The sequence below is a fragment of the Podarcis pityusensis genome, assembly GCF_964106645.2.
Source record: "Podarcis pityusensis genome assembly, chromosome: 18".
Lineage (NCBI taxonomy): Eukaryota > Metazoa > Chordata > Lepidosauria > Squamata > Lacertidae > Podarcis > Podarcis pityusensis.
The window spans coordinates 3,372,811-3,398,158 of record NC_138043.1 but is presented as its reverse complement, the minus strand read 5'-3'; the positions used below and the strand labels follow the sequence as shown (position 1 = coordinate 3,398,158).

The following is a 25,348-nucleotide window of genomic DNA, read 5'->3' as shown; positions in this document are numbered from 1 at the left end:
AACTCATGCTGGTAGCTTCGAGAACACTGTCCCCCCATCTTGTCCTCCGTCGTCCCCTTCTCCTTGTGCCCTCCATCTTTCCCAACATCAGGGTCTTTTCCAGGGAGTCTTCTCTTCTCAGGAGGTGGCCAAAGTACTGGAGCCTCAGCTTCAGGATCTGTCCTTCCAGTGAGCACTCAGGGCTGATTTCCTTCCGAATGGAGAGGTTTGATCTTCTTGCAGTCCATGGGACTCTCAAGAGTCTCCTCCAGCACCAGAATTCAAAAGCATCCGTTCTTCGGCGATCAGCCTTCTTGATGGTCCAGCTCTCACTTCCATACATCACTACTGGGAAAACCATAGCTTTAACTATACGGACCTTTGGTGGCAAGGTGATGTCTCTACTTCTTAAAGAGACCGGTGGATCAAGCCAAATCCAGCATGCTGGTCTCGTAATGGCCAGCCAGTTGCCCGTGGGAAGCCAGCAAGCAGGAGCCAAGTATAGCAGCCCTCTCTGCTCCTGTGGTTTCCAGAAACTGGTATTCAGAAGCTAAAAAAAAATCTAAAATCTAAAAAAATGTAGTATAAACACCGACAACTGGGAAACACTGGACTGTGAGTGCTCCAGTTGGAGAACAGCCTTTACCAAAGGTGTCTTGGGCTTTGAAGACGCTCGAACTCAGGACGCAAGGGAGAAACGTGCTAAGAGGAAGGCACACTTGGCAAACCCTCACCGGGATCAACTCCTGCCTGGAAACCAATGTCCCCACTGTGGAAGGACGTGGGGATCCAGAATAGGCCTCCACAGTCACTTACGGACTCACTGTTAAGACCGTGTTTATGGAAGATGATTTTACTCAGCTACGAGGGATCGCCGAAGAAGTGTTGCTGCCTCAAACACTTAGGCAGCAAATAGGCAATGAGGCTAGTAAAGGTAAAGGGACCCCTGACCATTAGGTCCAGTCGTGGCCGACTCTGGGGTTGCGGCGTTCATCTCGCTTTATTGGCCGAGGGAGCCGGCGTACAGCTTCCGGGTCATGTGGCCAGCAGGACTAAGCCGCTTCTGGCGAACCAGAGCAGCACACGGAAACGCCGTTTACCTTCCCGCCGGAGCGGTACCTATTTATCTACTTGCACTTTGACGTGCTCTCGAACTGCTACATTGGCAGGAGCAGGGATCGAGCAACGGGAGCTCACCCCATCGCGGGGATTTGAACCACCGACCTTCTGATCGGCAAGTCCTAGGCTCTGTGGTTTAACCCACAGCGCCACCCGTGTCCCAGTCAATGAGGCTAGTTGCCACCAATTGCTGTCTCCTCCATGACTTTGTCTAATACTCTTTTTAAACCATCCCGGCTGGTGGGCATCAGGCCTCTGTGGCTGCGAGTTCCCATAGTTCAACTAAGTGCTGTGTGAAAAATGACTTTCTTTTATCTGCCTTTCATTGAATGTCCACGTCTTCTAGAGTTATGGAAGAGGGGGAACTTTTCTCTGCCAGCTTCCTCCATGTCCAAAAAATTCTATAAACTTCTATCATGTCACTCGCCTCTTCTCTAAACTGGAAAGTTCCAAATGCTGCACACTTTTCTGACAAGAGACTTGCTCCACCCAGGGGCGGACCGGGGTAATCTTTCGTAATACAGTGGTACCTCAGGTTAAGTACTTAATTCGTTCCGGATGTCCGTACTTAACCTGAAACTGTTCTTAACCTGAAGCACCACTTTAGCTAATGGGGCCTCCTGCTGCTGCTGCACCGCCGGAGCCCGATTTCTGTTCTCATCCTGAAGCAAAGTTCTTAACCTGAAGCACTATTTCTGGGTTAGCGGAGTCTGTAACCTGAAGCGTATGTAACCTGAAGCGTATGTAACCCAAGGTACCACTGTACATCCGACAACCAAGCTTTGACTGTATCCTTTTTGAGGCGAAGCAGCTGTTTGACACCACTTAGAAACCACAGCGCTGAGTGCTATAGAAATATTAATAAAACCAGCAGTTAAATCAATCGATTGAAGTGTGCACACTATAAAATAAAATTACCGTATTGGCCTGAATATAAGCCTCACTTTTTTGACTTCTGGGTTTTTTTAAGGAGAGGAATGGCAGCACCCGACGCTTCGTCCTACTAAAGACGGGCGCTTTGGGGGTTGATGAGCGATGAGGGGAGGTTGCCAGGACTAGGCACCCCCCTTAAAAAACCCTGCAGAAGACCAGGGCTTTGAAGGGGTCCAGCAGAGTCCGTTCTTTCCTCCTGCCGGGACCCAGCTCTCGTAACTGCTTCAGCAGCGGGCGAGGGGCAGTTGAAGTGCGGCTTATGTTCACGACCTTACGGTATGCAGCCAGGAGCGCGGAGTAAACAGCGCCAGGATCTCAGCAAAGCAATGCCTGCCCCCTGCATAGTCCCCCATCCTCTCCCCCAAGGCTGGGAAGCGAGGGAGCGAGAAATGGAGTGGCTTTTATTCAGCTATTTTTTGTCGTCCCCCCTCCAATTTTAAAGGTGTGGCTTATATTCGGGTACGGCTTATATTCAGGCCAATACGGTACATATTAAAACCTGCTGGCTTTACATATATGCATAGGCTTGCCTTACTGAACAGGTTTTTAGCAGGGGCTGAAGGCCGCTGCACCCTAATAAAATAAACAGTCAAACAATATTTTCTTTAAAAAAAACAAAACAAGCATAACAGCAACTTGAAGGACGAACAGCCATTATTCCAAGCTGTCGTTGACCTAATTTTTTGCTCTAATAACCAGTGGCGTAGCGTGGGGGGTGCAGGGGGGGCCGGCCGCACCGGGCACAACATCTGGGGGGCGCGCTCGCACTCGCAGCTCTCTGCCCCTACCTGGCTCACTCACTCTAGGGGGCGCAAATTACTTGCCTTGCCCCGGGTGCTGACAACCCACGCTACACCACTGCTAATAACCATTAGTTTCGGGGGGGGGGCATTTAGGATTTCTACATGCACCCCTCACATTCGCAAGCTTCTTTGTTCACTCAGATGTTCATTCATATATACAGTGGTACCTCAGGTTAAATACGCTTCAGGTTACAGACTCTGCTAACCCAGAAATATTACCTCAGGTTAAGAACTTTGCTTGAGGATGAGAACAGAAATCGGGCTCCGGCGGCGCGGCAGCAGCAGGAGGCCCCATTAGCTAAAGTGGTGCTTCAGGTTAAGAACAGTTTCAGGTTAAGAACGGACCTCCGGAACAAATTAAATACTTAACCCGAGGTACCAGTGTGTGTATGTGTATATATATATATATATGTGTGTGTGTGTGTGTGTGTGTGTGTGTATCTATGTATCTATATCTATATCTATATATATATATGTATAGATACACACACACACACACACACACACACACACACACATATATATGGAATTCTATTTCTGTTATTTACCCTTTTGCGACTCCTATCTGCAGCCTCCCCTTCTTGCAGGCGGCTGATAGGGAGCGATAATAGGATTGTAAACTTCTGAAGTTAATAAGAGATTGTGCCGCCACGTATTAAGGGAAGGGGGGGGGAGCATTAAGCCTCTTCCTCCTTCTGCCAGCGTCACTTACACGGCGGGATCTTTCCAGCAGCCGCGGTTTTAATCATGAAAGTGCCATGAAATGTGCGGTGTCACCAAAAGTCTAAAGAAACCGTGACATTTTCTTGTTTTCTTCTTCTTTTTTGTTTTGTTTTAAATGCAATTTCCAAGTCTTTCCTCCTCCCTGGAGGGGAGGGGAAAAACGCATTCACAACTGTCTATTTCCAGATGTGCTGCTGTTAAGAACGCAAGCAGGAAATCTCCTTGGCTGAAAAGGTGCGGTGTGTGTGTATATATATATATATATATATACACACACACACACACACACACAAAAACACATATACATACACACACACACACACACACACACACACACGGTGGTACCTTGGTTCTCAAACTCAATCCATTCCGGAAGTCCGTTCCAAAACCAAAGCGTTCCAATACTAAGGCGCGCTTTCCCATAGAAAGGAATGCAAAACAGATTACCGTATTTTTCTGTGTATAAGACTGTTTTTTCCCCCTTTAAAATAATGTCCAAATTTTGGGGGTGTCATACACTGATAGATCTCTCCCCCCCCCTTTCTTAAATTGGAGTCCCCCAAAATAGGGGGGCATCTTATACATGGAGGTGTCTTATAGACGGAAAAATACGGTAATCGGTTCCAGACTTTTAAAAACAACCCCTAAAACAGCAATTTACCATGAATTTTACTAACTAACGAGACCCTTGATCTATAAAATGAAAGCAATAATCAATGTACTGTACTTCTTTGGCGATCCCTTGTAGCCGAGTAAGACTGACTTCCATAAACACGGTTTTAACAATGAATCCGTAAGTGACTGTGGAGGCCAATTCTGGATCCACACATCCTTCCACAGTGGGGACATAGGTTTCCAGGCAGGAGTTGATCACGGTGTGGATTTGCCAAGCGTGCCTTCCTCTTAGCACGTTTCTCCCTTGCGTCCTGAGTTCAAGTGTCTTTAAAGCCCATGACACCTTTGGTAAAGGCTGTTCTCCAACTGGAGCGCTCGCAGGCCAGTGTTTCCCAGTTGCCGGTGTTTAAACTACATTTTTTTAGATTTGCCTTGAGAGAGTCTTTAAACCTCTTTTGTTGACCGCTGGCATTATGCTTTCCATTCTTAAGTTCGGAATAGAGGAGTTGCTTTGGAAGACGATCATCAGGCATCCGCACAACATGCCCAGTGCAACAAAGTTGATGTTGAAGAATCATCTCTTTGACACTGATGTCTTTGCTTCTTCCAATACACTGGCTTTAATTCACCTGTCTTCCCAAGTGATGTGCAAAAATTTTCGGCGACGCCGCTGATGGAATCTTCCGAAGAGTTGGAGATGGCATTTACAAGCGGTCCATGTTTCACAAGCATACTGAGTCAGACCCCTGTTCCATCTAACTGAGTGTTGTCTACAGTGGCTGGCAGCAAATCTCAGGCTGGAATCTTCCCCCAGCCTACCACGATATGGTTCTGAATATGACAGATCTAGAGAGAAACGCAGGAGGCTGTGCTTGTACCACTGGATCCATCTAGCTCAGCAGTTTCCACACTGACTGAGCTAGGTGGATTTCAGATGGGCGCATTTCCCTACGTTACATGCACAGCTCGGTTGGTTGGAGCGTGATGAAGATAACGCCAAGGTTGCAGGTTCGATCCCCAGCTGCCTATTCTTGCATTGCAGGGGGTTGGGCTAGATGATCCCCGGGGTCCCGTCCAACTCTTGTTGTTTAGTCGTTTAGTCGTGTCCGCCTCTTCGTGACCCCCTGGACCAGAGCACACCAGGCACTCCTGTCTTCCACTGCCTCCCACAGTTTGGTCAGACTCATGCTGGTAGCTTCAAGAACACTGTCCCACCATCTCGTCCTCTGTCATCCCCTTCTCCTTGCACCCTCCATCTTTCCCCCCATCAGGGTCTTTTCCAGGGAGTCTTCTCTTCTCAGGAGGTGGCCAAAGTCTTGGAGCCTCAGCTTCAGGATCTGTCCTTCCAGTGAGCACTCAGGGCTGATTTCCTTCCGAATGGAGAGGTTTGATCTTCTTGCAGTCCATGGGACTCTCAAGAGTCTCCTCCAGCACCAGAATTCAAAAGCATCCATTCTTCGGCGATCAGCCTTCTTGATGGTCCAGCTCTCACTTCCATATATCACTACTGGGAAAAGCATAGCTTTAACTATACAGACCTTTGTTGGCAAGGTCCAACTCTACAATTCTATTATTTTACACGGAGAGGCTAGAGATTGAACCTGGGATCTAATGTATGCAAAGCAGGTGCTTTTCCCACATAGTTACGATCCTTGTCCGTGTGGGTTTGTGAGTTGCTTTTTCGTATTTGGAGACCAGCTTGCCTCAAAGTTAAAATGCCATTCCCCCCTGCTCAACCTCCTTTATCTCTTTTTCTATTTTTAGATCAAACTCAAAGAGATCTTTGAGACTACCTCGCAGATCACCCTCATCCTGGAGCTGGTGACAGGTGGTGAGCTGTTTGACAGGTAACCAGCAAGAAGCCCTCCGCCGAACTGGCAGGTTCTTAATAAAAGGTGACAAATTGCACCGAGGAAGGGGAAAGGGATGGTAATTTGTGTCAGAGCGACCTGCAGAGAAGCCGTGTGTGTTATTGTGTGTGTGTGTGTGTGTGTTGGGATAGAGAGAGGGGGGGTGTTGAGGACTACAGTACCCATATTTTTCGCTCTATAAGACGCACCAGACCACGCGAAGCACCTAGTTTTTGGAGGAGGAAAACAAGAAAAAATATATTCTGAATCTCAGAAGCCAGAACAGCAAGAGGGATCGCTGCGATCCCTCTTGCTGTTCTGGCTTCTGGGATAGCTGCGCAGCCTGCATTCGCTCCATAAGACACACACACGTTTCCCTTTACTTTTTAGGAGGGAAAAAGTGAGTCTTATAGAGCAAAAAATACGGTACTTTATGATGGCCATTCTCGACCATCACTGTCAATTCCCACTGCAGATTCTCTGCGATCTCTTTTCTCTCCCTCCATCACACTCACTAAAAAAAAGTTTCGCTCACTCCAGTGCCAGAAAGCTTGTCCTTTCAAAGGCCCAGTTATCTACACTTCATTGCTCCAAGTGCGCAAAGGGCTTCGTTTTTAAACATGTGCTTTGCACATGAGCAGAGACAATCTCGTCTCATATACAAAAACTGTATTTATTTTTTTAAATAAAATGTTGTTTGACAGTTAGCAAAACAAACTCTATGCAGAGGTACCGGGGCTGCGCTGGTTGAACTCTTTCAATATTACTGCTATTCCAATGAGAGCCATACTCAGAGGGGACCCATTTTACCGCTCGAGCAGGGTATAAATTTTACGAAATAAACAAAATGAATAAAATAAGTTCAACGGGCCCCCAGAAATCAATGCATCGCCTTGAGGGTGATGATGAGGAATATGTCCCCAAATATTCAAATCTCCTTTTGCTCTTCCCACTGGTAAAGTAAAGGTAAAGGGACCCCTGACCATGAGGTCCAGTCGTGACCGACTCTGGGGTTGCGGCGCTCATCTTGCTTTATTGGCCGAGGGAGCCGGCGTACAGCTTCCGGGTCATGTGGCCAGCAGAACTAAGCCGCTTCTGGCAAACCAGAGCAGCGCACGGAAACGCTGTTTACCTTCCCGCCAGAGCGGTACCTATTTATCTACTTGCACTTTGATGTGCTTTCGAACTGGTAGGTTGGCAGGAGCAGGGACCGAGCAACAGGAGCTCACCCCGTCATTGCGGGGATTCGAACCACCAACCTTCTGATCGGCAAGTCCTAGGCTCTGTGGTTTAACCCACAGCGCCACCCGCGTCCCTCCTTCCCACTGGTACCAACCGTAAATTCAGACCAACTGCAACCTATAGTTAAGAAGATCAGGTTCTGAAGCCCTGGGTTCAAATTATCCCACTCAGCTATGAAGCTCACTGGGTGACCTGTCTCAACCTGATCAACGGGCTGCCGTGAGGATAAAATGGGGGGTGGGGAACCACATGCTTCACCTTGAGCTCCTTGGGAAGAACGTTGAGTGATAAATGTCAATAAGGCTCAGAAAGGGAGAATCAAAACAGCCGAGGGACGAAGTCGCTTCCCTAGGAGGAACAGCTGCAGAGTTTGGGTCTTTTTAGCTCAGGGAAAAGGAGAAAACACCTTTATTCCTCTGTTCTCCCATTTATCTATAAGCTGCTTTGTCACTGTGCGGTATAAAAAAGGTAAAGGGACCCCTGACCATTAGGTCCAGTCATGGCCGACTCTGGGGTTGCGGCGCTCATCTCGCTTTATTGGCCGAGGGAGCCGGCGTACAGCTTCCAGGTCATGTGGCCAGCAGGACTAAGCCACTTCTGGTGAACCAGAGCAGCGCACGGAAACGCCGTTTACCTTCCCGCCAGAGCGGTACCTATTTATCTACTTGCACTTTGACGTGCTTTCGAACTGCTAGGTTGGCAGGAGCAGGGACCGAGCAACAGGAGCTCACCCCGTCATTGCGGGGATTCGAACTGCCGACCTTCTGATCGGCAAGTCCTAGGCTCTGTGGTTTAACCCACAGTGCCACCCGGCAAAGTGAAAACATGGCAACTTTCGAACCCAACACCTTGTGCCAACCTCTGCCCTCTTTCAGGATCGTTGAACGGGGTTTCTACAGCGAGAAAGACGCAGCTCACGTGGTGAAGCAGATCCTGGAAGCTGTTTCCGTAAGTCATCTCTCTCTCCTGTTCGGGTTTTTTCTCTCTCCAGAAGACCCTCCGAGCTGGACATCAGTTGTCCGGGCTGGACGATGGGCATGGAGATGCTCCTTCAGGTATACTGGGCTGTTTAGGGCTTGAAAGGTCAGCCCCAACACTTTGAATTGTGCTCACAAACATCCTGGGAGCCAATGTAGGTCTTTCAGGACCAGTGTTATATGTACATAATACTCTGGCTCCAATACGCTTCCACCACTGACGTTGGAAGCTGAGTACACACAATGATGTTAGCAGTCTATACCCGGCAGATTCCTGAGAGATATTCCTGTTCAGTGTGTATTTTCCTGCAAACCAGCTTCCCTCCGAATGGGAAACGGAAACCATAGTCATGCTGAGGTGTGTCCCTTTCAGGCAGCCACTGAGCATGCTCAGATGAGAGCACACACTCGGATGGCTGCTTCAGGGAACCGGAGTTTGGCGCAGGGAAACAAATCAGGGAATGGGCAACGGGTGGAAACACCGATGCCCTTTTTCTGGTCTGTGCGGCAAATCACAGAGTGGAGGAACAACCTCACTGAATTTGAAGTCACTCAAGTGCGCATACCCTGCATTTCAAGACGGATTCCTCCCCCAAATCAGCTTTGCTCCAAACTGAGAAAAAGAACAAACTAGCAGATAATGTGTTCACAGCATTAGTGAAATACAAGGCCCCCACGCCACACAATCCCCGGGTCCGGGGCAGACCAAAATTCAGCAACTTCCTCAAAAGTTCCATTTATGCTAATCCTTGCAAAGCTGAGCTGTTGCTTTCTCATACCTTCCGACGTGAGTGAAATGGCCACCTCCTGCCTCGCTGGTGTGTGTGTGTGTTTTATTTCATTTTTATTAACTGTCACTATCTTTTAAAGCTCCCCGTCTTTCCAATCTCTTGCAATCGGCAACCTGTGAAATTAAGATTGGCACCAGCAGCTCCCTAGGCTGGTAACACAATTTGCACGGCATCTGTTGTTTGTTTGGGTGAGAGGAGCCAGAGAAAGCGGATGCCAAGGGACCACCAGGCGGAACAAAAGGGGGGAGAGGGGGGGTTATTTGTTGTAGGGCAGGACAAGTTAGTCCTGTGAGGGTTAATAGCTGGCGCACAAAAGGTAAAAGGTAAAGGTAAAGGTCCCCTGGACGGTTAAGTCCAGTCAAAGGCGACTATGGGGTTGTGGTGCTTATCTTGCTTTCAGGCCAAGGGAGCCGCGTTTGTCCGCAGACAGCTTTCCGGGTCATGTGGCCAGCGGGACTAAACTGCTTCAGGTGCATGATGGAAACCAGAGCGCACGGAAACACCGTCTACCTTCCTGCCACAGCCGTACCTATTTATTTAATTGCACTTTGGGGCGTGCTTTCGAACTGCTAGGTTGGCAGGAGCAGGGACCGAGCAACGGGAGCTCACCCGTCATTGCGGGGATTTGAACTGCCGACCTTCTGATCAGCAAGTCCTAGGCTCTGTGGTTTAACCCACAGCGCCACCCACGTCCCATTTAGGAAAAGTTAAAAGGTAAAGGAACGACTCTGGGGTTGCGGCGCTCATCTTGCTTTATTGGTTGAGGGAGCCGGCATACAGCTTCCGGGTCATGTGGCCAGCAGGACTAAGCCGCTTCTGGAGAACCAGAGCAGCGCATGGAAACGCCGTTTACCTTCCCGCCACAGCAGTACCTATTTATCTACTTGCACTCTGACGTGCTTTCGAACTGCTAGGTTGGCAGGAGCTGGGACAGAGCAATGGGAGCTCACCCCGTCGTGGGGATTCGAACCGCCGACCTTCCGATCGGCAAGCCCAAGAGGCTCAGTGGTTTATTTTTTTTTTTTTAAAACAATTTATTGGGTTTTACAATAAAAATAAACATAATAAACAATATAACATTTATCTTAACATATTTTCACATTTTCTTTGGACTTCCTCACATCTCCCGCTCCCACTTTCATCGTTGTAACATTTTGTCAGCAATTTATCATCTTATTTAAATTCTTATATCCCTTCTATATTTCATAATCTTATAATTCTCGGAAGGAGCTAAATTTTCACAGTCTTACTTATTTTCTTAAAAACTTCTAAATTTAGTGGTGCTCAGTTATTTTAATCTAGCATCTTATTTAGCATTCACTCAAATTACAATACTTTTGTAAATAGTTCTTAAATTTCTTCCAGTCCTCCTCAATCCTCTCTTCTCCCAGGTCACGGATTCTGCCGGTCATTTCAGCCAGTTCCATGTAGTCTATCAGTTGTATCTGCCATTCTTCCAGTGTGGGTAGATCTTGAGTTTTCCAATGTTTTGCGAGAAGTATCCTTGCTGCTGTTGTTGCGTACATAAAAAATGTCTGGTCCTTCTTTGCCACCCCTTGGCCAACAATACCCAAAAGGAAAGCCTCTGGTTTCTTAGTGAAGGTATATTTAAATACCTTTTTCAATTCATTATAAATCATTTCCCAGAACGCCTTCACTTTAGGGCAAGTCCACCAGAGGTGGAAGAACGTTCCCTCACACTCTTTACATTTCCAACACTTATTATCAGACAGGTGGTAAATTTTGGCAAGTTTGACTGGGGTCATATACCATCTATAAATCATTTTCATTACATTTTCTTTCAGAGCGTTACATGCAGTAAATTTCAATCCATTACTCCACAACCTCTCCCAGTCCTCAAACATGATATTATGCCCAATGTCCTGTGCCCACCTTATCATAGCCGATTTAACCGTTTCATCTTGTGTATTCCATTTCAACAGCAAGTTATACATCCTTGAAAGTACCTTAATCTTTGGTTCTAGCAATTCTGTTTCTAATTTCGATTTCTCCACCTGGAACCCTAGTTTCTTATCATTTTTAAAAACTTCTTTAATCTGAGCGTAATGTAACCAATCTCGCACTTTGTCTTTCATTTTCTCCAAACTCTGCAATTTCCAATTGTCTCCATCCTTTTCTAGTATTTCCCAATATTTTGGCCATTTAGCCTCCATATTGGGTCTTTTTCGGGCCTTGGCTTCCAAAGGTGAAAGCCACCTTGGTGTTTTATTTTCCAGCAAGTCTTTATATTTTGTCCAGACATTAAACAATGATTTTCTGACAATATGGTTCTTAAAGGCCTTATTTGCTTTAACCTTGTCATACCATAAATATGCATGCCATCCAAAGGCATTGTTAAACCCTTCCAAATCTAACACATCAGTGTCTTCAAGAAGTAGCCAGTCTTTTAGCCAGCAAAACGCTGCAGCTTCATAATACAACTTTAAGTCTGGCAGGGCGAAGCCCCCTCTTTGTTTTGCATCGGTTAATATCTTAAACTTAATTCTGGGCTTTTTGCCCTGCCAGACAAACTTAGAAATGTCTCTCTGCCACTTCTGAAAGCACTCCGTTTTGTCCAAAACCTGAAGTGTTTGAAATAAAAACAACATCCTTGGCAATACATTCATCTTGATTGCAGCAATTCGGCCTAACAAAGAAAGTTTCAATTTTGACCAACTATCTAAGTCTCTCTTGATTTCTGTCCAGCATTTTTCATAATTGTCCTTAAATAGACTTAGATTTTTTACTGTTATGTTTACCCCTAGGTATTTTACTTTTTTAACCACATTAAGTTCCGTCTCATTCTGAAACCGTTCTGACTCTGTATCAGTCAAATTTTTCCCCAAAACCTTAGTTTTCTGTTTATTTAGTTTAAATCCAGCCACCCGACCAAAATCATTAATCAATTGTAATACTCTTTTCGTACTAGGCTCTGGCTTCTGCAAGGTCAAAACCAGGTCATCTGCGAAAGCTTTTAATTTATATTGTTTCTGACCGACCTGAATTCCTTCCACCAACCGATCCCCTCTAATCATGTTCAATAGCACTTCCAGAACCGAAATAAATAACAAAGGGGAAATAGGGCAACCTTGTCGTGTCCCTTTTTCAATTTTAAACTCTTCTGTAACCACATTATTAACTATCAGTTTAGCTTTCTGTTCTGAATATATCGCCTCAATCCCATTCTCAAAACCCCGTCCCACTCCCATCTCTTTTAAATTTCCCATCATAAATTTCCAGGAGATATTGTCAAAGGCCTTCTCCGCGTCTATAAAAATTAAGACTGCTTTTGTATTTATATCTGTTTGCAAAAGTTCCAAAATGTCAATAATGTTCCTTGTATTAGCAAACAGATGTCTACCTGGGAGAAAGCCGGCCTGGTCCTTGTGAATTACTTCATTTAAAACTTTTTTAAATCTATTTGCCAAAATGTCTGCAAATATTTTGTAATCCACATTTAAAAGAGAGATGGGACGGTAGTTCTTAAGTTGTGTCTTTTCAGCTTCCGACTTTGGTATTAATGTGATGAACGCTTCCTTCCACGACTCCGGTGCCCTCTTCCCCTCCATAATTTCATTGCTGACCTCCATCAAAGGTTGTATCAAATAGTCTTTTAATGTCTTATAGTACTTGGAGGTCAGCCCATCTGGTCCTGGGGATTTGCCAAGTTGCATGTTCTGGGTGGCTTGTTCGATCTCCTGTCGTGTTATTTTAGAATTCAGGATTGTCCTGTTTTCTTGTGACAATTTAGATAGTCCGTTTTTTGCCAAAAATTGTTTAATCTCTACATCGTCTTGCGGCCCTTGGGTGTATAATTTTTTGAAGTATCTCTGGAAACACTTTCTGATATCCATTGGATTCTGGATGTTTTTTCCGTCAACCTCTAAGTTTGTAACAGTATTTAATCTTTGTCTTCTCTTCAGCTGCCAAGCTAGCAGTTTTCCACATTTATTCGCCGACTCAAACGTTTTTTGTTTCATTAATTTAACCTTCCATTCAATTTCCTGATTTATCAATTTAGAATATTGTGTTTGATAAAGTTTAATTTCTCTCAGAGTTGGCTGTGACTTCGGATTCACTCTTAATTTCTTCTCTAATTCTTTTATTTTATCCAAGATCTTATCTTTTTTCTCACTTTGTATTCTTTTCTTTACTGCATTCTGTTGTATCAAGAATCCCCTCATTACAGCTTTGCTTGCGTCCCAGATTATTCTTTTTTCCACCATATTATTCATGTTTATCTCAAAGTAATCCTTCAAAACTTTTTGGGCCTTCTTGGTAATTTCCTGATCTCTAAACAAATTGTCATTCATCTTCCATCTAAAGGATCCAGTTGGTAATAGTATCATATCCATCTTTACTGCATTATGGTCGGAACAGGTCTTTGGGCAGATTTCCACTTTTCTGACCTTAGGTGCCAGGCCTCTAGAAATCCATATTTGATCGATTCTTGTCCAGGTCAGTTGGGCTTCAGAAAAGAATGTTCCCTCTCTTCCTAGTGGGTTCTTTGTCCTCCAGATGTCAATCAAATCCATATTGTCTGTCATTTCAAAAAAGGTTTTAGGTAGTCTGCCGTCTTTTGTGACATTTTGACTTTGTGACTTGTCCATGTTAGTTGATACGACCCCATTCATATCTCCCATCATTATGATGTTGTTGTAGTCCAGATAATCCAGCATTGTGTCCTGCAGCTTCTTGTAAAATTCCGATTTCCCTTCATTAGGTGCATAGATTCCTAATATCAGCAATTTCTCTCCTTGATGTTGTATCTCAATTGCCAAAATTCTTCCATGTTCATCTTTAAATAAGAATTTAGGTGACAGGCTCTCTTTCACATATATCACCACGCCTCTCTTCTTAACTTTATCCGACGATATAAATTCCTGGCCCAATCTTTTATTTATTAACACTTTTCTGTGGAGCCTTGTCACATGTGTTTCCTGTAGGCAAATAATGTCCAATTGTTCTTTTTTTAATATATGAAATATTTTCTTCCTTTTTTCCGGAATGTTACAACCATTAATATTCCAGCTCAACAGTTGCAGAGACATCCTGAATTATCTGGTTATTTTTCAAGGGGTGGTATCTTGTTCTCAGGATCTTCAGGTTCCACAGGTGCTGGTGTTGGTACTGGCGTTGCCTCAGGCCCAGAAGGTAGTTCAATTCCTTTTTGAAGGTCCTCTCCGTATGTAGACAGGAATTTGTCTCTCTCTTCCAGTGTTCTTATTTTAACCTTTCTCCCTCTAAAGGTAAAAGATATTCCTTGGGGAAATTCCCACCTGAATGGAATTGCGTTGCTCCTTAGTAGTTTAGCAAGTTCAGAATAGGCGGCTCTAAGATCCAGCAGTAGTCTTGGGATATCTTTATAGATTTCAATTCTTCTATCCAAAACCTCCAGTGACTTTACGAAATGTAGGCCCAAGATCTTATCCCTTTCCTCCTTTGATCTCAATGTTATCAAACAGTCTCTGGGCCTCTCCTTCTTTATGAATCTTCCAAGTCTGAAAGCTGACACGATTTTAAAGTCCTTTTCTTCCAAATTCCAAAACTTGGAGAATTCTTTAGTCAAAAACTCAGTTAGATGTCCTTCTTCTGCCTCTTGTAATGATCTAATCCTCAAGTTATTCTCACGATTTCGCAGTTCTATCATAGAAAGATAAATCTGATGTTCCCCAACTTGTTTAGTGAGTGGTCTTACCTCTTGCTCTAAATTTTCTAATTTTTGTCTAGTGTCCTCAGCCAATTTCCGATTTTCTGCTGAGGCCTCCGTTAACTGTCCAATTGCTTGTGCATTCTGTACCACTTGTGTAGTTAGTTTATTTAGACATTCTGTATTTTTGTCAATCTTTGCTGATTGCGCATCTACTTTCTTGTCCAAAGCTTCCAATTTTTCAAAAATTTTGTCTAGAACAGAAACAGATACTCCTGAGGCCATATCTTCCAATTGTAACTGCTCTGCTTCACCCTCTCCCTCTATTTCTGAGGGCAAAGTAGGTACAGATGATCTACGTGTCTGCGAGGCTGAGGTTAGAGTTGTTAAAGTTGTTTGTTTGGCTCTCCCTCTTTTTCTTGTGCCACTCATTCCAACGTTATCTATCAGTCAAGGTCACACTGAGTTATTCCCATGGGAATGGAAAGGTCCAGAGCAAGCAAACAACAAGGGAATCGAAAGTAAAATGTGCATGTAAAGTCACTGTTTTAATCCAGTCCTCTAGAGGGAGCTTAAAATGTCTTTCAGAGTCTAATTTAATGTCCAAGAACCTTCAAATACAAATGTTTAGCAGAGTTTATAAAAGGTCACTTTGTTACAGACAGTGCTTATTTATCTCCAAAAAGAGTGTTTCAAATTTAAAAGGTCTCAATACCCTCAGATTGTTGCAAGTTCCAATATACAGTATCCAAATCTGCAGTACTGACAGCTCCCTTAGTGCTCAGGCAGCTCCTGACTCTGGGTTTCACCTTCTAATTTGTAATCCAATAAAAGGAGGAAAGTCAAGTGCAAGTAATAATCCCAAATCTTTAGCTTAAAGTCTTTACTTTAAGATGCAAGTTCAATAGATGCTTAGATCTGTAAAGCTTAGAATCTCTTTCTTTCAGCCTCCACTCCTCCAGCTGATTGCTTTTTTCAAGTTCAATGGCTGCGGAAGACGGACTTCCTGTTTCCACGTCTCTCCGCTTTCAGCCAAGTTCAAGCCAATTTAGATTTTTCCTTTAAAGTCTCTAATTTCAAGTGACTCAGTCTTTTACTCACAAGTTAGTTGCTTTTCGTCCGAATCCGTAATTTAGCAGGAAAAGGGATCAGCGCTCACCGGCAGCAGCAGCGCGGCTTCGCTCCACAGGCTGTGAAGCAGCTCTCAGCGCCGCAACCCCCCTCCACGCTCCGGAGCCCCTTACGGGGTTCCTTTAGCGCTTGGAGGGTCGCTCAAGGCGCCCACCGAGCCTCAAGACCCCAGGCTCTTGCTGCCTGGGGTTTTCCAAGATGGGTCTCCGCTTCGCCGTAGCGGACGACCCGTTGCCTGCGGAGCCTCCTCTCCCATTCAGAAGAGGACCGCCATTGCCGTTCGCGCCGCCCCCGGAAGATGAGGAGGCTCAGTGGTTTAGACCACAGCGCCACCCGCATCCCTGCTGGCACACAAATGCACACCTGGTAAGGACCCATCTCACCTGGGCAATCAGCACTAAGCTACCTTCAGCACCAGAGATCAGCTGACCTTTAGGAGAGGTCAGCTGATGCCATAGGCTCTTTAAAACATGAGCCCAGAAATTCAAGAGGAGTCGGTGTGCATGTCTCTGTAAAGATACATATGTCTGTTTGTCTATCTTCCGGGTTGTATGTGGCTAAGTTCTAATCCAAGAAGACACCTAAGGTAGAGGCTTCCTCAAACTCGAGACTACAATTTCCATCATCCCTGACCACTGGTCCTGCTAGCTAGGGATCACAGGAGTTGTAGGCCAAAAATATCTGGAGGGCCGAGTTTGAGGAAGCCTGCCTTACGGGGTATCTAAGAGCCCGTATAGAATCCTTATGTAGGTTCTCTATCGGTAGGAGAAAATAACAGAGGCCAACCAGAGAATATTGAGAAGCAAAGCAGCTAGTAAGCCTGATCTTTATTAAACTGTTGGAAAGGGGTCCCCCACTCCCCCTCACAGGGAAGGAGGAGGAACCCAGAAGGATGTTGTGTAAGCCCTTATATAGACTTTTGAAATTGCCTCCCCTGTAGCTCAAGTCCACCTCCCAAAACATCATACATACATCACAGAAGGGGAGGTCTACAGCAGAATCCTGTCTGGCAGGAAACCTGTTAACCTGGATTTACCTGGCCAGCCTGGCCATTCTTTTGTGATGATAAATACTTAATTCCTGAGTCCAGGTCACAGGCTCACCCTATTCATATACAAATGCGCCCTTAAGGCAGGATTTGTGAGCCGAGAGACAAGGCTTTTCCCATTTCCATCCAAACTGCAGAAGAATATTTGAGGTCACTGAAAGAGTCAAAATGGCTTTAGGACTGTTTTCCTGCACTGTTTCAGACATGTGGTTTCTATATTTATGTACCGTATTTTTCGTTCTATAGGGCGCACCGGCCCATAGGACGCACCTCGTTTTTTTGGGGGGGAAATGAATAAAAAAATTCCCCCCCCCCGCGGCTGCCGCCCCAAGCCTCGCGTGCTTCGGGCTGCAGGCTACCGCCCCAAGCCTCGCGCGCTCGGCGGGACCTCCTGCCGGTCGCGCAAGGCTTGCAGACACTCGCCCGAAGCACGGGGAGCCCTCCGGAGGGCTCCCCGTGCTTCGGGCAACAGGCTGCCGCCCCAAGCCTCGCGCGCTCGGCGGGACCTCCTGCCGGGCGTGCAAGGCTTGCAGACACTCGCCCGAAGCACGGGGAGCCCTCCGGAGGGCTCCCCGTGCTTCGGGCGACAGGCTGCCGCCCCAAGCCTCGCGCGCTCGGCGGGACCTCCTGCCGGGCGCGCAAGGCTTGCAGACACTCGCCCGAAGCACGGGGAGCCCTCCGGAGGGCTCCCCGTGCTTCGGGCGACAGGCTGCCGCCCCAAGCCTCGCGCGCTCGGCGGGACCTCCTGCCGGGCGCGCAAGGCTTGCAGACACTCGCCCGGGCTGCAGGCTGCTGCCTGCAAGCCTTGTGAGCCCGCGGGAACTCCCACCGGGCTTGCAAGGCTTGCGGATAGTTTCCTGAAGCCTGGAGAGCGAGAGGGGTCGGTGCGCACCGATGCCTCTCACTCTCCAGGCTTCAGCGAAAGCCTGCATTCGCTCCATAGGACGCACACACATTTCCCCTTCATTTTTGGAGGGGAAAAAGTGCGTCCTATGGAGCGAAAAATACGGTATGTGTTTGCCTGGTACATTTATGAACATTTATTTTATATCTTAGTCCTTGTAATTCTCATAAGAGTAAGGTAAAGGTAGAGGGACCCCTGACCACTAGGTCCAGTCGTGACCGACTCCTGGGTTGCAGCACTCATCTCACTTTATTGGCCGAGGGAGCCGGCGTACAGCTTCCAGGTCATGTGGCCAGCAGGACTAAGCCGCTTCTGGCGAACAAGAGCAGCGCACAGAAACGCCGTCTACCTTCCCGCCGGAGCGGTACCTATTGATCTACTTGCACTTTGACATGCTTTCGAACTGCTAGGTTGGCAGGAGCAGGGACAGAGCAACGGGAGCTCACCCCGTCATTGCGGGGATTCGAACCGCCGACCTTCTGATCGGCAAGTCCTAGGCTCTGTAGTTTAACCCACAGCGCCACCGTGTCTGCTCTGAGTTGGACTAACGTTGGCCACATGTATACGTATATTACATGTGGTGCTTTTTTCTTAAAAAAATGTTTAGGTAAAGGTACCCCTGCCCGTACGGGCCAGTCTTGCCAGACTCTAGGGTTGTGCGCTCATCTCACTCTAGAGGCCGGGAGCCAGCGCTGTCCGCAGACACTTCCGGGTCACGTGGCCAGCGTGACAAGCTGCATCTGGCGAGCCAGCGCAGCACACGGAACGCCGTTTACCTTCCCGCTGGTAAGCGGTCCCTATTTATCTACTTGCACCCGGAGGTGCTTTCGAACTGCTAGGTTGGCAGGCGCTGGGACCGAACGACGGGAGCGCACCCCGCTGCGAGGATTCGAACCGCCGACCATGCGATCGGCAAGTCCTGGGCACTGAGGTTTTACCCACAGCGCCACCTGCGTCCCACCCATTTTGACGCGAGAAAATCACCATTTTATCAGGAAAAATAAATACAGTAAATGGACAAAAGTACGAAGATTCACAAAATGCTTGAGGTGTGCGTACCCCCCAGGAAAAAAAGCACTGATTACACGTGTGTGAGAGAATCTTATATATATATTTGGCACATGCAGATATATCTACGTACAGAGAATATTAGCTAGGTCCCCCTTTCTCTTTATTAAAGGTCAGTGTGAGACTGTTTCCATGGAAACCAAGGGTATTTTTTTTTCCTTCTTCCTTTCTTTTTGGTTTTTAATGAGGTGAGGAAAATCCTAAAGGACAGTATCCCACGTAAATGCTCTGCAGAGATTTTGACTCCACCATTCTGCACAGGCAGAATAATAGCGCCCTAGCAGCAAAAGATTAAAGCAGCCTGCAAGTTGAGTGAATCGTACAAATGGCTTGCAGACTCTAGGGGGCAAAAATAAAAGCAAAGTTCAGCTTGTAACAGTTTGGGTGGATTTTGACAACTGTCACGGATCGTCTCCTGCGTTGAAACTGGTTGCCCTGAAATTTCTGTGTTCTCCCTACGCTGTTGGGGGCAGCGAGGCCTCTGAACACCAGTTTCTGGGAACCTCAAATGTGTAGAAAGTGTTAGGTTGTGGGCAAACATATCAGACGACACAGCGATTCTTCCAAAGCAGCTCTTTATTTGTAAGCTGGAACAGAACTGAGCTGAGGAGCTCAGTCAGCCTGCTTATATAGAGCTCCACTAGAATGCAACAGTAACCATTTTCTGTAACTAGCCAATCACTGAACGTCACTTTCGATCCTTCATTTGCATACAAACTATCCAATCACTGAACGCCACTTTCGATCCTTCATTTGCATAACTATCTACAGTATCCCCCTGCTGGCCCAGGGTGAGAACTTCAGTACAGTGGTACCTTCGTTCTCAAACGTAATCCATTCCGGAAGTCCGTTCCGAAACCAAAGCGTTCCAAAACCAAGGCCCGCTTTCCCATGATGCATGTAACCCAAGGAAATGTTGAATAAAAGCAATTTAAATAACACCACCTGGAGGGTATTTTCACCTTTCCCCTCGTTGTCTTCCGCAGTATTTGCATGCAAATGGTGTGGTCCACCGTGACCTGAAACCGGAGAATCTCCTCTACGCAGATCTCTCTCCAGATGCTCCTCTCAAAATTGGTACGTCCCCCCCCCCACCTCCAAAATGATCTCCCAGGCAAATGTTCTGTTTTGTCTCATAATATTTCCTTCTGGCCCCATGCCAACTCTGGGCATCTAAGGGAGCCAGAGGGGTCTGGATCAGTGTTTCCCAAACTTTTGGTCTCTGGCGGTTTTTGGACTACAATTCCCATCATTCCTGCTACCTAGGGATGATGGGAGTTGTAGTCCAAAAACAGCAGGAGACCCAAGTTTGGGAAAACACCGTTCTGGATCTTTTGAGAGGCTGCGCTTCCTTGGCCATGTCTCACCTGAGTGCAGCTATCCTAGTGGGAAAGATTGGGGGTGGGGAGAACAGAGCTCATCCCATTTGTTTTAACGGGGTCACCTTTTATATATGTCAATATGGGTACAATATGGGTACTCATATATGTCAATATGAGTACAATATGGGCATGTCTTTAAGTTAACATCTTACATTAAAAACCTGACAGTACCAAACTATCGAAGGCTTTTCACCAAAGCCAGACTAAACGTCTTTCCTTCCGCAGTGTTGGATGGCAGGTTGAGAGGAGTTCTCTACCAGGACAGACTTTGCTCATGTGCCCAAGACATCGATTCCATAAAACATATTTTGTTGCACTGTGCAAAATATGAGCAAGCCAGGGCTGAACTGATACTACCCTTGCTGGTACCCTTCCTGGGAAAATCAGAGGCTCACTATGTCAGGTTCCTTTTGGAAGACTTGACAAACGCTAGATCATTAGCTGTGGCAAAGTTTTTATCAGTGGTTGCAAGAACCAATGATCCCTATATTCTGAACAAAAGGCTTGTTTAACCTGGAGGTAGGCTGTATGAATTGCGTATTGCTTTGTAACGATTTGTCGGGTCTCTGGACCGTAATAAAGATTGTTGTTGTTGATGTTGAAATATGTCCCTCCCTCTCCATTTTGCACCAGGTGATTTTGGACTGTCCAAGATTGTGGATGAGCAGGACACGATGAAGACAGTGTGTGGCACCCCCGGATACTGTGGTGAGTGGGCGAAAGCAGAGGGGGACCCAGCTAGTTTAGGGGCTGTCGAAACTAGAACTCTGTGCCAAGAGAGAGGGCATAATATACAGTGGTACCTCGGATTACATACGCTTCAGGTTACAGGTTCTGCTAACCCAGAAATAGTGCTTCAGGATAAGAACAATGCCATTATTATTATTAAAGCAAAGACGAAGGGCAGGATAGAAAATAATAATAATAATAATAATAATAATAATAATAATAATAATGGCATTGTTTTGCTGTTTTGTTTTAATTATCTCCTTGTTTTTATCCTGCATTTTATTCCGTGAACCACACTGAGATCATATGACGAAGGGCAGTATATAAATTTAGTAAATAAATATTAAATTTGTCAGGAACCCCCCCCCCCAACCTGGAGTCCTGTGTCCAGTTCTGGGCACCACAGTTTTAGAAGGACATTCCCTCACAGGGAACCAGGCAGAGGGCCTTCTCGGTAGTGGCACCCGCCCTGTGGAACACCCTCCCAGCAGATGTCAAGGAAATAAACAACTATCTGACATTTAGAAGACATCTGAAGGCAGCCCTGTTTAGGGAAGTTTTGAATGACCGACGTTTTAATGTATTTTTAATCTTTTGTTGGAAGCCGCCCAGAGTGGCTGGGGAAACCCAGCCAGATGAGCAGGGTATAAATAAAAATTATTATTATTATTATTATTATTATTATTATTATTATTATTATTAGCAAGCTAGAACGTTCACAGAGGAGGGTGACCGAGATGATAAATGGTCTGGGAACCATTGAGTTGAGGGGGTTGGGGGTGTTTTTCTCCTGGAGAAGACTTGGGAGGGGACACGGCACGAATTCGCAGATCACTGCAAGGATTGAATTTAAGACGGGGAAACTGAATTGGACGGATCCTTCCAGCCCTGCAAAGATCTGTGCCTGACCTTGTGAGCTTTTCCCTTCCTCCTCCTCCACCAGGAGCTAAGTCTTTCTCACCCTTTCGAAATCTCATGCACACATGCAACTCACTTGGGAATAAGTGGTAAATTAAGAATATGCCCCGCTGCTGCTGCTGCTGCCTCCTCCTCCGCCTTGGCAGCTTCCAAAGGATGCAAGCCTGTCAACGCCTCCCACAAACTAACTGCGGCAGGTGTGAAAGGATGGCTGAGCGCGAAAGGAGCAGAGGGGGGGGAGAGAGAGAGAGAGGAACGGGTGGGCGAAGGATGATGCATATGCTAGCTGCCTGTGCTCCTATCTTTTTTCCAATTTTATTTCACTCTTCCAACGCCTCCAGCACCCGAGATTCTCCACGGTTCTCCCTACGGCCCAGAAGTGGATATGTGGTCTGTCGGTGTCATCACATATATCTTGTGAGTAACGTTAAAATGCTTTGACACATCGCGATTCCTCCTTCCTCTCCCCTCCTTCCAGCTTCATCCGTGCGCAGGCCCAATGGGCGAAACGCCTTTGCCTCTACAGTGGTACCTTGGTACTCAAATGGTTTAAAGGTAAAGGTAAAGGGACCCCTGACCATTAGGTCCAGTCGTGGCCGACTCTGGGGTTGTGGTGCTCATCTCGCTTTATTGGCCAAGGGAGCCGGCGTACAGCTTCTGGGTCATGTGGCCAGCAGGACTAAGCCACTTCTGGCGAACCAGAGCAGTGCATGGAAATGCCGTTTACCTTCCTGCCAGAGCGGTACCTATTTATCTACTTGCACTTTGACGTTCTTTCAGACTGCTAGGTGGGCAGGAGCAGGGACCGAACAACAGGAGCTCACCTCGTCATTGCAGGGATTCGAACCGCCGACCTTCTGATCGACAAGTCCTAGGCTCTGTGGTTTAACCCACAGCGCCACCCGTGTCCCTGGTTTAGCTGCTGAACAAATCAGCTCCCAAACGCCGCAAACCCGGAAGCGGGTGTTCCGGTTTGCAAACGTTTTTCAAAGCCAAACATCCGTCGCGGCTTCCGATTGAGTGCAGGAAGCTCCCGCAGCCAATTGGAAGCCGCGCCTTGGTTTTCAAACAGTTTCAGGAGTATGGGACAGCTGCATATTCCTGCACTGGACTAGATGATCCTCAAGGTCCCTTCCAACTCTACTGTTCTACGATTCCTTGATTCTCAAGGCAGCTCCCCACGGACTGGAGCCCTTAAGCCATTTCTAAGTCACCTCTAGCTAAGGTATGAGAACGTTTGCATAGGGATAAAGACATCCCACTGATGTGTGGGAATGTTCAGGATGGCAGGAGAGGATATATTGTTTATTAATATCCTTCCTAACTTGCACTAGCAAGTTCCTTTACTTAGCAGAGTTACATTCCCCTTTTTACATGCCCAGCAGATAGCTGGTTGCAGGCTCGTGTGAGCTTCTCACTATTATACAACTCAGTCTGCCTTCAGATTGAATTGTACATTCCTTGTAAGTTTCCTTGAATCCCTCTTATAAGAATAAAGAAGCCACAATCTTATTCAAAGTCAATAAAAGAAGTTGACTCACATCAGTTCACAGTTGGATTCCTAAAGGCAGACTTGGTTACAAATATGTACATGTGGATCTACCCCATAAGGGGGAATAATCCCAGTGCTTCTGCTAGCAGAGTAAAAAGGTAAAGGGACCCCTGACCATTAGGTCCAGTCGTGACCGACTCTGAGGTTGCGGCGCTCATCTCGCTTTACTGGCTGAGGGAGCCAGCGTACAGCTTCCGGGTCATGTGGCCAGCAGGACTAAGCAGCTTCTGGCGAACCAGAGCAGCGCACGGAAACGCCGTTTACCTTCCCGCCGGAGCGGTACCTATTTATCTACTTGCACTTTGACGTGCTTTCGAACTGCTAGGTTGGCAGGAGCAGGGACCAAACAACAGGAGCTCACCCTGTCGCGGGGATTCAAACTGCTGACCTTCTGATCGGCAAGTCCTAGGCTCTGTGGTTTCCTAGCTAAAAGCTAGTCAAAAAAAGAAGGAAGTAAAAAAAAAGAGAGAGAGATTGCTGCGTGACTCGTCCTTTTGTTACCTGGACAGTTTAGGTCACGGCCACCTTCTATCACATGCAAAAGGAAGGATGCTCCAGCCAGGAGGAACAGGAAGTTTCTCCTGGCTGGACCAAACACTCCCCCGCATGTTTTCTCTAGCGTTACCAGGAATGTTGTACTTGACCGCCTCTCATGGATCACATCCCACACGATGCCCCTCTGGCATGTACACAAACAGAAAGCGAACCTGACACGAATGAAGCTGTGCTGATGTGAACAGCTGGCGGGAGGGAGCTTGCAGGACACGCTGTTGTTTTTTGGGGGGGGAGAGTACTTCACTAAGGCGGTACTGTGACATGAATCCCCCTCCCCCCGAGAACTGCATGCATCAAAACCCAGAGGGATCAGGGTGATGGATGTAGCAAGAGTAAGGTTAGCCACTTTCTGCACCACCCCTCGCAGCGACACTGACAAAGGGAGGCTTGACCTCCTTTCTCTCTCCTGCCCGCTGCCGCTGTTTCCATTGACCTAAATGGAACAGATGGCGGTCACAGCCCGTCAAAATATGTTGGGTTTCCATTGGTTTGGCTTGTTAGGATTTACACACACACACACACACACACACACACAATCTCTAGCCATGTTGAAAGTAAACGCAGCCCTGAGGCTTTTTGCTTAAACATTTCAGCAGCAAGCAGATGATTATTTTCCCCAAAAAAACTCCCTCCCCCCCGACTGAATAGACCCTGATGCTGAGGAGAGCCAAGCAGCAGCTGTGTGTGTGTGTGTGTGTGTGTGTGTGTGTGTATTTTAAGAGACGCGGGTGGCGCTGTGGTCTAAACCACTGAGCCTCTTGGGCTTGCTGATCGGAAGGTCAGTGGTTCGAATCCCCGCGAAGGGGTGAGCTCCCGTTGCTCCGTGTCAGCTCCTGCCAACCTAGCAGTTCGAAAGCATACCAGTGCAAGTAGATAAACAGGTACAGCTGCGGCGGGAAGGTAAACGGCGTTTCTGCGCGCTCTGGTTTCTGTCACAGTGTCCTGTTGTGCCAGAAATGGTTTAGTCCTGCTGGCCACATGACCTTTAAAGCTGTCTGTGAACAAACGCCGGCTCCCTCGGCCTGAAAGCGAGATGAGCGCTGCAACTCCGTAGTCGCCTTTGACTGGGGTCCTTTACCATATTTTAAGCCTATGTTGCAGCAAAGGAAGCATGAACTTGAAAAACATGCTGCCCCCCTCGAACGTCAGATCCATTACTTCACCAGAGGAATCTTCAGAGGGTTAGGATTCTGCAAGGACTGGTGCCCAGTTATTGAAACCTGAGTCGATTAATCGTACGAGTTTTGCAAGTAGATTGATGGATCGTTCAGTTGCACTTCGGTATTTTGTGGGCTGGTGGGGGTGGCATAGTTCTGGAGCCCTAGTTATTCTTTGTATGTGTGCCTGCTGAAATCATGTGGTTTAGCAATTACCGTATT

The 25,348-nt window shown here is 46.8% G+C and overlaps 1 protein-coding gene across 1 annotated transcript in view; it reads left to right on the top strand.

Annotated features, from left to right (window-relative positions):
- LOC308467389 (calcium/calmodulin-dependent protein kinase type IV-like) overlaps window positions 1-25,348 on the top strand; it is a 43,611-nt gene that overhangs the window by 14,503 nt on the left and 3,760 nt on the right. The window contains exons 5-9 of the mRNA XM_080989100.1: window positions 5,937-6,019; window positions 8,140-8,212; window positions 19,820-19,910; window positions 20,849-20,923; window positions 22,204-22,279. Of these exons, the coding sequence (XP_080845226.1) occupies window positions 5,937-6,019; window positions 8,140-8,212; window positions 19,820-19,910; window positions 20,849-20,923; window positions 22,204-22,279 (398 nt within the window). The remainder of the gene's footprint in view (window positions 1-5,936; window positions 6,020-8,139; window positions 8,213-19,819; window positions 19,911-20,848; window positions 20,924-22,203; window positions 22,280-25,348) is intronic.